Consider the following 11,099-nt stretch of genomic DNA (forward strand, 5'->3'; position numbering starts at 1 on the left):
GTTGGTCCCATTTCATATATGCCGTTACACCTAGAGGCTCTGCTATGGCGTGAATGGAACATGCTGGGCGTTGTAGTTTCACAACAGCTGAAGTGCCGGAGGTTGCTGATCCCTGCTCTAGGTGTAATGGCAACGCCCCCGTTGCTCCTAGAAGCTCCTTTGCATATATCAAAACTTAATTTTTCTTAGCAATGCGGGCACATATGAACATGGGACCAACACAGATGCCTTCAGCTGCCAAGAGCACATGTAACAGGTCAGCCAGTGTCATAGGTACAAATCTGCTGACAGATGCCCTTTAAATAAATAGTTATGAGGGCAGGAGATCAGCGATAAGAGCTACACATGAGCCATCAGATGACGGGATTAATAGAAAACACAAAGTGACAGCTTGCAAACAGACTGATTTTTTAACTCATGTATCTCAGAAACGGTTGAACATTTTTAATAAAGACAAATTGAAAAAAAAAAGATTATTAGTTCAGAATAAGCAAAATGCAATCATAAAAAAAAAATGCTTCTGAAGGTATAGATAACCTTTACATTTGTGGGATAACCCCTTTAAAATGGAACATGTTTTGTTTAAAGGTTTGCAAGAGGAATGTACAAAAAACTATCATAAATACTATTATATTTTTAATTTATTTATATCTATAAAATGTATGTCGTTAAGGCTACTTTCACACTAGCGCTTGATCGGATCCGTTCTGAACGGATCCGATCATATTAATGCAGACGAAGGCTCCGTTCAGTACGGATCCGTCTGCATTAATAACTTAGAAAATTTTCTAAGTGCGCAAGATGCCTGAGCGGATCCGTTCAGACTTTCAATGTAAAGTCAATGGGGGACGGATCCGCTTGAAGATTGAGCCATATGGTGACCTCTTCAAGCGGATCCGTTCCCATTGACTTACATTGTAAGTCTGGACAGATCCGCACGGCCAGGCGGACAGCGCGAGCGGAGCGGAGGCTGAACGCCGCCAGACTGATGCAGTCTGAGCGGATCCGCTCCATTCAGACTGCATCAGGGCTGGATGGAGGCGTTCGGGTCCGCTCGTGAGCCCCTTCAAACGGAGCTCGCGAGCGGACCGACGAACGCTAGTGTGAAACTAGCCTAACTCACATGAAAGATGCTGATATTAGCTACAGTCCATCTGTTTTGAACCAGAATTCTTAATAAATATAACAGTTTATGAAACATGTTTGGCAGTACAATGGTTCTCATCATTATCATCCTCATCATCATCTGTATCACTGGTGTCTTCATCTGTCTCTTCATCCGTCTCCTCCTCTGAGTCTTCACTGTCTTCATCTTCACTACTTTGTTGTTGTTCTGTAATGTAGTAAACACTTATAAATAATTGTATCGCACATTGTGACCGCACACATGAGATATTGCAGATCAATTGACAGCTACTTCTCCCAACTCCACCAAAAACATGCAGCAGATTCTGTAGCCCTTATCTCTGAACTCCTGACAGCTCGTAAACACACAAGCTAAATTCTTATCAAACTGATAAGCACTTAACTATAAAGAGTGTTTATAAGCTATTAGGAAAGTACATATAAGGGCTACAGATCAGAGCAGCTTTCTGACGGATTAGATAGAATACACATTAGACAGAGGTTGGTTTATGGTTGAACAGTAGATGAAAAAACAAACATCTGCTGACCGATCATTTCGCAGACACGGCCATACACCGTTTGCCTTATATTGGCTGTTATAGTTATTCAAATTACCCATACAGCAAGCATGCTCAACCTGCGGCCCTCCAGCTGTTGCAAAACTACAACTCCCACCATGCCCGGACAGTCTACAGCTATCGGCCTACAGCAGGGCATGGTGGGAGTTGCAGTTTTACAACAGCTGGAGGGCCGCAGGTTGAGCATCCCTGCCATACATGTTCAATGAAACCGAGCAATGGATGAAAGATCTTTCCGGTCAGCTAAAATTACAACCGACAAATGTTAGTTTTTGGTTCAAATTGTCCATTTTGATAAACTTTAGACTAATGTGTATGGTCAACTTAAGAAGGAGAAGGCAACAGTCTATACATTGCAGATACATTGAAAGCGAAGGCTGTAGAGGAAAAAATTCTGAACATTTTTAATAAAAGACAACTGAAAAATTATTTTAGCCCCAAATGAACAGAATGCAATGATGGAAAAATGGCTCCAAAGGTGTCTAACCTTTAAAGGGGTTGTCTCACTTCAGCAAATGGCATTTATTATGTAGAGAAAGTTAATACAAGGCACTTACTAATGTATTGTGATTGTCCATATTGACTCCTTTGCTGGCTGGATTCATTTTTCCACTACTCATTTTCATAGTTACAACCACCCTGTAATCCAGCAGTGGTGGCCGTGCTTGTACACTATAGGAAAAAGTGGTGGACGATGCACACTCCCATGGTCTGGGCCACCATAGAGGCCAGTGCTTTTCTCTATAGTGTGTAAGCACAACCACCGCTAGAAATGAGCCGTGTATAATGTGATGGAAAAATGAATCAAGCCAGCAAAGGAGGCAGTATGGACAATCACAATACATTAGTAAGTGCCTGGTATTAACTTTCTCTACATAATAAATGCCATTTGTTAAATTGATACAATCCCTTTAAGGTAGTCACGGAAAGATCCATTGCAGCAGGAAATAAATGCAAAGCTAAGGGATCGTAAAATGGTGAACTGGTGCTATTCAACAGTGAACATCAACATGAAATAACTGTGTCTTTACCAATTTGCAGCATTTCCTCAATTAGAGGTGAAAACTGTTTGGCCTCTGGATTTTCTGGTTCATATAGAAGTACTAAAATTTGGAAAAATAGTAAAACATTATTAATTTAAAGAAGAAAAACACCAAGAGCACATTGTGTTCTGTTGAACATGTGAATTGCAGATCTATATGGGATAAGTCTATGGGATATAACTAAAACTAGAGGACATTGGCACTCAAAAAACAGATCAGAGATCCCAGCTCATAGGCGCCATTTATGAAGCCATTTCACATGTTTCTATCATACTATATATTTTTATAGTTTAGGGCACTTTCACACTAGTGTTTTTCTTTTCCGGCATAGAGTTCCGTCACAGGGGCTCTATACCGGAAAATAACTGATCAGTTTTATCCCCATGAGTTCTGAATGGAGAGTAATCCGTTCAGGATGCATCAGGATGTCTTCAGTTCAGTCGTTTTGACTGATCAGGCAAAAGAGAAAACCGCAGCATGCTACGGTTTTATCTCCGGCGAAAAAAACTGAAGACTTGCCTGATTGCCGGATCCGGCATTTTTTTCCCATAGGAATGTATTAGTGCCGCATGCGCAGACTGAAAAAAAAGGTGAAAAAAATAAATGCCGGATCCGTTTTGCCGGATGACACCGGAAAGACGGATCCGGCATTTTTAAGACTGATCAGGATCCTGATCAGTCTTACTTATGCCATCAGTTAGCATACATTTTGCCTGATCCGGCAGGCAGTTCCGGCGACGGAACTGCTTGCGGGATCTCTCTGCCCCAAGTGTGAAAGTAGCCTTAACAAAACCTAAAAGTGTCAAAATCATTTCATAGTCGAAGGGGGTGGAAGAGCTGTCCTCTTCTGCCATGATGTAAAAAAATGCAGCCTTTCCTTCGACATCTGTTTCTAAGGCTAGTTTCAAACTTCAGATGTCAGATCCAGATTGTACAAAGCTAGTGTGAAACTAGCATAAGAAAACTGGATGGCAACCATTGTGGCCCTATTTCACTTCCCACAGGGGCAGCCTCAGAAAGTTGTTTCATAGATGAATATTTGACTTAAAGCGCTTGTCTCAATTCATCAAATGACATTTATCATGTAGACAAGGTTTTTTACAAGCATTTACTAATGTATTGTGATTGTCCATATTGCCTCCTTTGCTGGCTGGATTCATTTTTCCATCACATTACACTGTTTGTTTTCATGGTTACGACCACCCTGCAATCCAGCCGTGGTTGCACACTATAGGAAAAAGCACTGGGCTCTCAGCTGCCAAGACCGTGGGAATGCACATAGTCCAGCACTTTTTCCTATAATGTGCAAGCACGTCCACCGCTGCAGGATTGCTGGGTGGTCGTAACTGTAGAAACAAGCAGTGTATAATGTGATGCAAAGGAGGCGATATGGACAATCACAATACATTAGTAAGTGCCTTGTATTACCTTTTTCTACATGATAAATGTCATTTGTTGAAGTGAGACAACCCCTTTAACTAAATTGGAAGTGTTAATGAGTTATTGATCCAAGGAGCTGTTTCATGTTATACATGTCTCTTTCCTAATTGCATCCATATTGATTGTCACCTTTTTGCAATAAAAGATGTAACTACGAAAAAAAAACGAGTAGAACTTTTACCAACATGAAACAAGTGGGCCACTTTTAAGCTATGGATACCTTTGGAGGCTTTTTATGAAATGTATGAATTTTTACAAAAAACTTTTGTAATTGGGATTTATTAAAATTGTTTGCTTCTGCAGCTTGCAAGAATCACAGTACTAAGCAAGCTGCAAAAATGCTATTCATACTAAAATGTCAGAGATCTCGTGCATCTGTCCACCTGGACTCCAGTCCCTCTCTCTCCTCTCCTGAACAATCTTCTAATCTGATTTATGACGAACTCAGAATTTAATCATAAAACAGCTTAGAAGAGGAGAGAGAGGGTCTACAGGCTGGGCTGTCATTCACTTTGAACAGAATTCTGCACCCTCTATGCACAATGATTGCATAAGCTAAATAGTTCAACATTTTAAATAAATCTCAATTACAAAAGCGTTTTTTAAGTAAAAATATATGCGTTTTCATGAAAAAAACTTTCGAAGATGTCCATAGCTTTTAAGGACATCACCACTACCACTTGAGGCTACTTCAATTTTCGAATAAAATATCACTATTCGACTTGCTCATCTTGAAAGGGGCAGTGCTGAGGAATCAGAAAACCCACCACAGCCCTGTCCAATGAAAAATGATTAAAAGGGTGCTAAAGAAACCTAATTAAAGGTGCTCAGATAGAGTGAAAAAATATTGTCCTTACGCGTTTCATTTATTTATATAGCCCAAAAAGTCATCAGGGGACAAAGGGCTCATGCAACATATACATGGGATAATCCAATCTTAGAATAATTGTCCTGAGGGGGTGTAAGGTCGCACCTCCTGTGATATTCACCCACCTTTAATTAGGTTTCTTTAGCACCCTTTTAATCAGGTTGGTTAGGGGTCTATCTTTTTCTGTCCTCTGTAACATTACACACTATCAAAATAGATGATTAGGGGGCGACGTGTTTGTGGATTGAATACAACTGGAGCTGGAGTCATCTGTGTGTGAGGACGAGATTTATTTGGTGTGGATGCTGGTTTTGTCTACATTTACCTACACATCCATTTGGGTAAGCGGTGTATATACACTATCCATATACATGTGTCCGACATGGACTTTGTGACGCTTATTGCTTGATTAGTGTGGCCTCGTGGTTACAATTTGGGCACATTTGACTTTTTAGATTCATTATTAAAAGTTATATTTTACTACTGCCCTTTTAGATTTTGGAGATTGTTTTCTCGTCACATATTGTACTTCATGACTGTGGTAAATTTGAGTCAACATATTTCATTTTTATTTATACAAAACTACCAAATTTTCCCAAAATTTTGAAAAATTAAAAATTTTCACATTTTTTATTTCTCTGCTTTTAAAACAGATAGTGATACCTCCTAAAATAGTTATTACTTTACATTTCCCATATGTCTACTTCATGTTTGGATCATTTTGTAAATTACATTTTCTTTTTTTGGGACATTAGAAGGCTTAGAAGTTTTGTCCAAATCCCACTTTTTAAGGACCAGTTCAGGTCTGAAGTCACTTTGTGAGGCTTACATAATAGAAACCACCTATAAAATGGCCCCATTTTAGAAACTACACCCCTCAAGGTATTCAAAACTGATTTTACAAACTTTCTTAACCCTTTATGTGTTCCACAAGAATTAATGGAAAATGTAGATGAAATTTCAGAATTTCACTTTTTTGGCAGATTTTCCATTTTAATCCATTTTTTTCCGCTAACAAAGCAAGGGTTAACAGCCAAAGAACCCTTAATATTTATTACTCCGATTCTGTAGTTTACAGAAACACCCCATATGTGGTCGTAAACTGCTGTACGGGCACACGGCAGGGCGCAGAAGGAAAGGAACGCCATATGGTTTTTGGAAGGCAGATTTTACTGGGATAATTTTAAGTTGCCATGTCACAATTAAAGACCCCCTGATGCACCCCTAGAGTAGAAACTCCAAAAAAAGGACCCCCTTTTGGAAACTATGGGATAAGATGGCAGTTTTGCTGGTACTATTTTAGGGTACATATGATTTTTGGTTGCTCTATATTACACTTTTTGTGAGGCAAGGTAACAAAAAATAGCTGTTTTGGCACCGTTTTTTTATATTTTTTATTTACAATGTTCATCCGACAGGTTAGATCATGTGGTATTTTTATAGGGCAGGTTGTTACGGACGTGACAATATCAAATGTGACTTTTTTGGGTCGTTTGTTTCAGTTTCACATAATAAAGCATTTATGAAAAAAAAATAGATTTTTGTACTTACCGTAAAATCAGTTTCTCTTCTGTTCATTGGGGGACACTATGGGAATAGCTGTTGCTGCTAGGAGGCGGACACTAAGCACAAAAAGTGTAAGCTCCTCCCCTTCAGCTATACCCTTGCTACAGGGATTAAGCTAAATCAGTTAGTGCAAAAGCAGTAGGAGACGCAAGACAAAAAACCACACTATGTACAAACCCAGAACCACACAGGCCCAAAAAGGCCCCTAAACAAAAGAATGGATGGGAGCGGTGTCCCCCCAATGAACAGAAGAGAAACAGATTTTACGGCAAGTACAAAAATCAAGTTTTCTCATCCATATCATTGGGGGACACAGGCTTGACCATGGGATGTTACAGAGTAGTCGTCAAAGGGTGGGCATAACAAGCACCCCTCCCATCAATCAGAGAACTGCCGTCTGCAAAACTCTACGCCCCAGAGAAGCGTCAGAAGACGCAAAGGTGTGCACTTTGTAAAACTTGGAAAAAGTATGCAAAGACGACCAGGTAGCCGCCTTGCATACCTGCCTGAGCCGAATGAGCAGTTACCTCAAAGGGTGGGGCCCGATCCTTAACTCGGTACGCTTCCACAATGGCCAAATGAATCCATTAGGAAATGGAAGCCTTCAACGCTGCCAGCCCTCGTTTCGGTCCCTCTGGAATCACGAACAGGGAATCCGTCCGCCAGAAAGATGACGTCTGGAACAGATCGTACCAATCCAGAGTGTGAAGCGACTGCTCCCGAGGATGAGACGGGTCCGGACAAAAAGAAGGGAGAATAATCTCCTCATTTAGATGAAATGCTGACACCATCTTCAGCAGGAAGGACTGAACAGAGCGAAGGACCACCTAATCCTGATGGAGAATCAGAAAAGGCGACCGACAAGAAAGAGCCGTGAGTTTCAACACCCTACGTATGGAAGTGATTGCCACCAAAAACGCCACCTTGTAAGACAGGAAACGAAGAGACACCTGCTGCAAAGGCTCAAACCGAGAAGACTGGAAAGCGTAGAGTACTAGATTTAAGATACCAAGGATCCAACGGAGGAAGAAAAGGGGGAGCAGCAAGTAAAGCCAAATTCCGCTGAAAAAGAATGGAGAGAGACGAAACCTGCCCTTTGAGGGAGCTGAGACCCAGCCCCAAGTCCATGCCTGACTGCAGGAAAGACAAGAGTCACGGCAAAGAGAACCGAACGGGAGACAGCTGATGCCGCTCGCACCAACTAAAGTAGGACTTCCAGGTCCGATGGTAGATTCGGGAAGAGGATGGCTTCCTGGCCCGAATCCTGGTCTGGACCACATCAGAGAATCCCGAGCCTTCAGTACGGCGGCTTCAACAGCCATGCCGTTGAATGTAGCAACCCTAAATTTGGGTAGAAGATCGGCCCCTGTGACAGGAGGTCCTCCCGAAGAGTAAGACGCCAGGGTTCGTCGGCAAGAAGGGCGACTAGAGACGCCTGTCACAGCCGGCGCGGCCAATCGGGGGCCACGAGAATGACGGGCAGTCTCTCTGACCTGATCCTTCTGGAGGAGATGCAGAATGAGAGGACAAGGCGGGAACACGTAAGGAAGAGTGAACCGACTTCACGGCCATGGGGTCCCTGGACCGCGCAACGAAGTCCTCGACCTTGTTGTTGAAGCTGGAGGCCATGAGATCCACATCCGGTCGACCCACCTCTCGCAGATGGCTCGAAAGACCTGCGGGTGAAGAGCCTACTCGCCGGGATTCAGACGCTCCCGGCTCAGGAAGTCAGCGATTCATTTGTCGACGCTGGGGATGTGAACTGCCGACAGTGCCAGAACATGTTTTTCCACCCAGCTGAGAACCAGCACAGTCTCTGCCATGGCTGCCGGGCTCTGGGTGCCGCCCTGGTGATTGAGGTATCCCACCGCCGTGGAGTTGTTGGACTGAACCCGAACCGGACAACCCCTGAGATGGTCGCCCAATGCTGCAGAGAGAGACAAATCGCTGTCACAGATGATGTTGCAGAAAGCTGGTACTTATAAATAAACATCCGACTGGCTTGATCCCAAACTAATGAGCATATGGGTGAGCCCTATAAAACCCCTAGAACTGTGTGACACCTGAAAACCCTATAATAGTGAGGGGACACGACCACTGGCTCCCTGCACTTAATATGGACGGAGTCAGGGTCACCTAGAATCAAGCCAGCAAGGAAACACAAATAAAGGAAAAATACTTATCTGAGGAAACAGCAGCAGCAGCCTCCAGCAGTGAACACCTCATCAAGGAAGTAGTATAAACCGCAAAGAACAAAAACCAGCAGACCTGCAACGCAGGGAGGTCTGCCTCCTACAGACACTAAGCTAAAACTGATTAAGTTTAGTCCCCGTAGGAAGGGTATAGCTGAACAGCAACAGCAACCCATGGTCAAGCCTGTGTCCCCCAATGATACGGATGAGAAAATTATTTTTTAGTGTCTCCATATTCTGAAAGCCATATTTTTTTTATTTTTTGGGCGACTGTCTTATGTAGGGGCTCATTTTTTCCAGTATGAGATGACGGTTTGATTGGTACTATTTTAGGGTGCATATGACTTTTTGATCATTTGGTATTACACTTTTTGTGATGTATGGTGACAAATTTAATTTTTTATTTTTTTAGCACAGTTTTTATTTTTTTTGCGGTGTTCACCTGAGGGGTTAGGTCATGTGATATTTTTATAGAGCAGGTCCTTACGGACGTGGCAATACCTAATATGTCAAATTTGTTATATTTATTTAAGTTTTACACAATATCATTTTTTAAACAAACAAAAAAAATCATGTTTTAGTGTCTCCATAGTCTGAGAGACATAGTTTTTTTTGGCGATTGTCTTAGGTAGGGTATAATTTTTGTGGGATGAGATGACGGTTTGATTGGCACTTTTTTGGGGTGCATATGACTTTTTGATCCCTTGCTATTCCACTTTTTGTGATGTAAGGTGACAAAAACTGGCTCGAAGTATTTTCATAGAGCAGGTTGTTGCGGATGCGGCGATACCTAATATGTCTACTTTAAAATTTTTATTAACAGTTTTGAAACAGTCTGAGAGTCATATTTTTTTTTTTTTAGGGCGATTGTCTTAGGTAGGGGCTCATTTTTTGCGGGATGAGGTGACGGTTAGATTGGTATTATTTTGTGGGGCATATGCCTTTTTGATCGCTTGGTGTTGCACATTTAGTGATGTAAGGTGACAAAAAATGTTTTATTTTTTTAGCACAGTTTATTGAATTTTTTTGACGGTGTTCACCTGAGGGGTTAGGTCATATGATATTTTTATAGAGCCAGTCGATACGGATGCGGCGATACCTAATATGTCTAGACATATTATTTTGAAACTTAAAAAAAAAAATACAACTTTTTTTTTTTTTTACTTTTTTCACTTTCTTTCAACTTTTGGGGGTCTGATCACCTTTACAATGCATCACAATACTTATGTATTGTAATGCATTAGCTGTAAGTGTATTACTCACTGTAATACACTAACAGCCTGCTTCCTGTGAGATCCAGGGCGCTGGATCTCACAGGCTCACACGGAAGGCAGCCACGATGCCTAAGGAAGGCATTGGACTGCCTACCCTGCCATCAGGTCCCCGTCACAGCAGTGCAGGGACCCGATGGCCACCCCGCACCCGTCAGGATCCTGCACGTGTCGCGGTCAGTGCGAGGGTTTTCACTGATGCCGGCGCATACAGCAGGGGTCCAGCTATCAGTGACTACCAGACCCCTGCCGCTGATCGGGTGGACGCAGCTCCTGCACCCGCCCGATCAGCTCGCCGTACATGTACGGTGGTGTTCCTTAAGTCACGTCCACCAGCGCAGTACATATACGGCGTGGGTCCTTATGGGGTAAATGGATCGCAGGGGTTTTCCCTAAAAAGTAAAACAGGACTAAATAGGAGCTTAAACTAGACTGCAACTAAAGGGTTATCATGTCTCTGTCCAATTAGTATGAATGCTCCACAAACATGATGTGTAATGTAAAAGTACAGATCTTATCTGTGCAATATGAACAAATACATACTCATCTGACACAGTTTCTGTGCCACTTGGTAATCCTCATTCATTACAGCACCGATGAACTGAAAAAATATGAATCAAACAGATTATACTGCCATAATAATTTTTGATATCTCAGCAAACTACACACAGTTTAACATGTCCTGATGGTGCCTATTGCTAGTGTCCCCGTGGGCTCGTTAAAAGTGCACACTTGTTAACGCAAAACCCTATCACCTCTGCCAGAAGCTCTATGGGAGCACGGCCAGTTTCATCGTCGCTCTCATCTTCATCACTAGATTCCTCCAGATGTTCTTTGATGTTTCCGTTATGAAGGGCCAATGATTGAGGTCCTGCAGGTTCTTTCTCATCTACAGTTATAAAATCATACAAGGCAGTGTGGTTAAATTGGGTCTCATAGGGACCAGGAAGGTGAAGGGTGGTGCCCAAATAACACATAGTTCATGTACAGAGCACAATTTAGTAGAAGTAGGTATT

General features: G+C 42.2%; 1 protein-coding gene across 1 annotated transcript in view; it reads right to left on the reverse strand.

Moving 5' to 3' along the window:
• Nucleotides 1–1,113: 1,113 nt before the first annotated feature.
• Nucleotides 1,114–11,099, reverse strand: part of ERICH2 (glutamate rich 2) — a 31,562-nt gene continuing 21,576 nt past the window's right edge. The window contains exons 10-13 of the mRNA XM_044304945.1: nt 10,839–10,972; nt 10,627–10,684; nt 2,735–2,806; nt 1,114–1,333 (exon numbers count right to left, since the gene is read on the reverse strand). Of these exons, the coding sequence (XP_044160880.1) occupies nt 1,191–1,333; nt 2,735–2,806; nt 10,627–10,684; nt 10,839–10,972 (407 nt within the window). The 3' untranslated portion in view covers nt 1,114–1,190. The remainder of the gene's footprint in view (nt 1,334–2,734; nt 2,807–10,626; nt 10,685–10,838; nt 10,973–11,099) is intronic.

Source organism: Bufo gargarizans, chromosome 8 (genome assembly GCF_014858855.1).
Source record: "Bufo gargarizans isolate SCDJY-AF-19 chromosome 8, ASM1485885v1, whole genome shotgun sequence".
In the NCBI taxonomy this organism is placed as follows: Eukaryota; Metazoa; Chordata; class Amphibia; order Anura; family Bufonidae; genus Bufo; species Bufo gargarizans.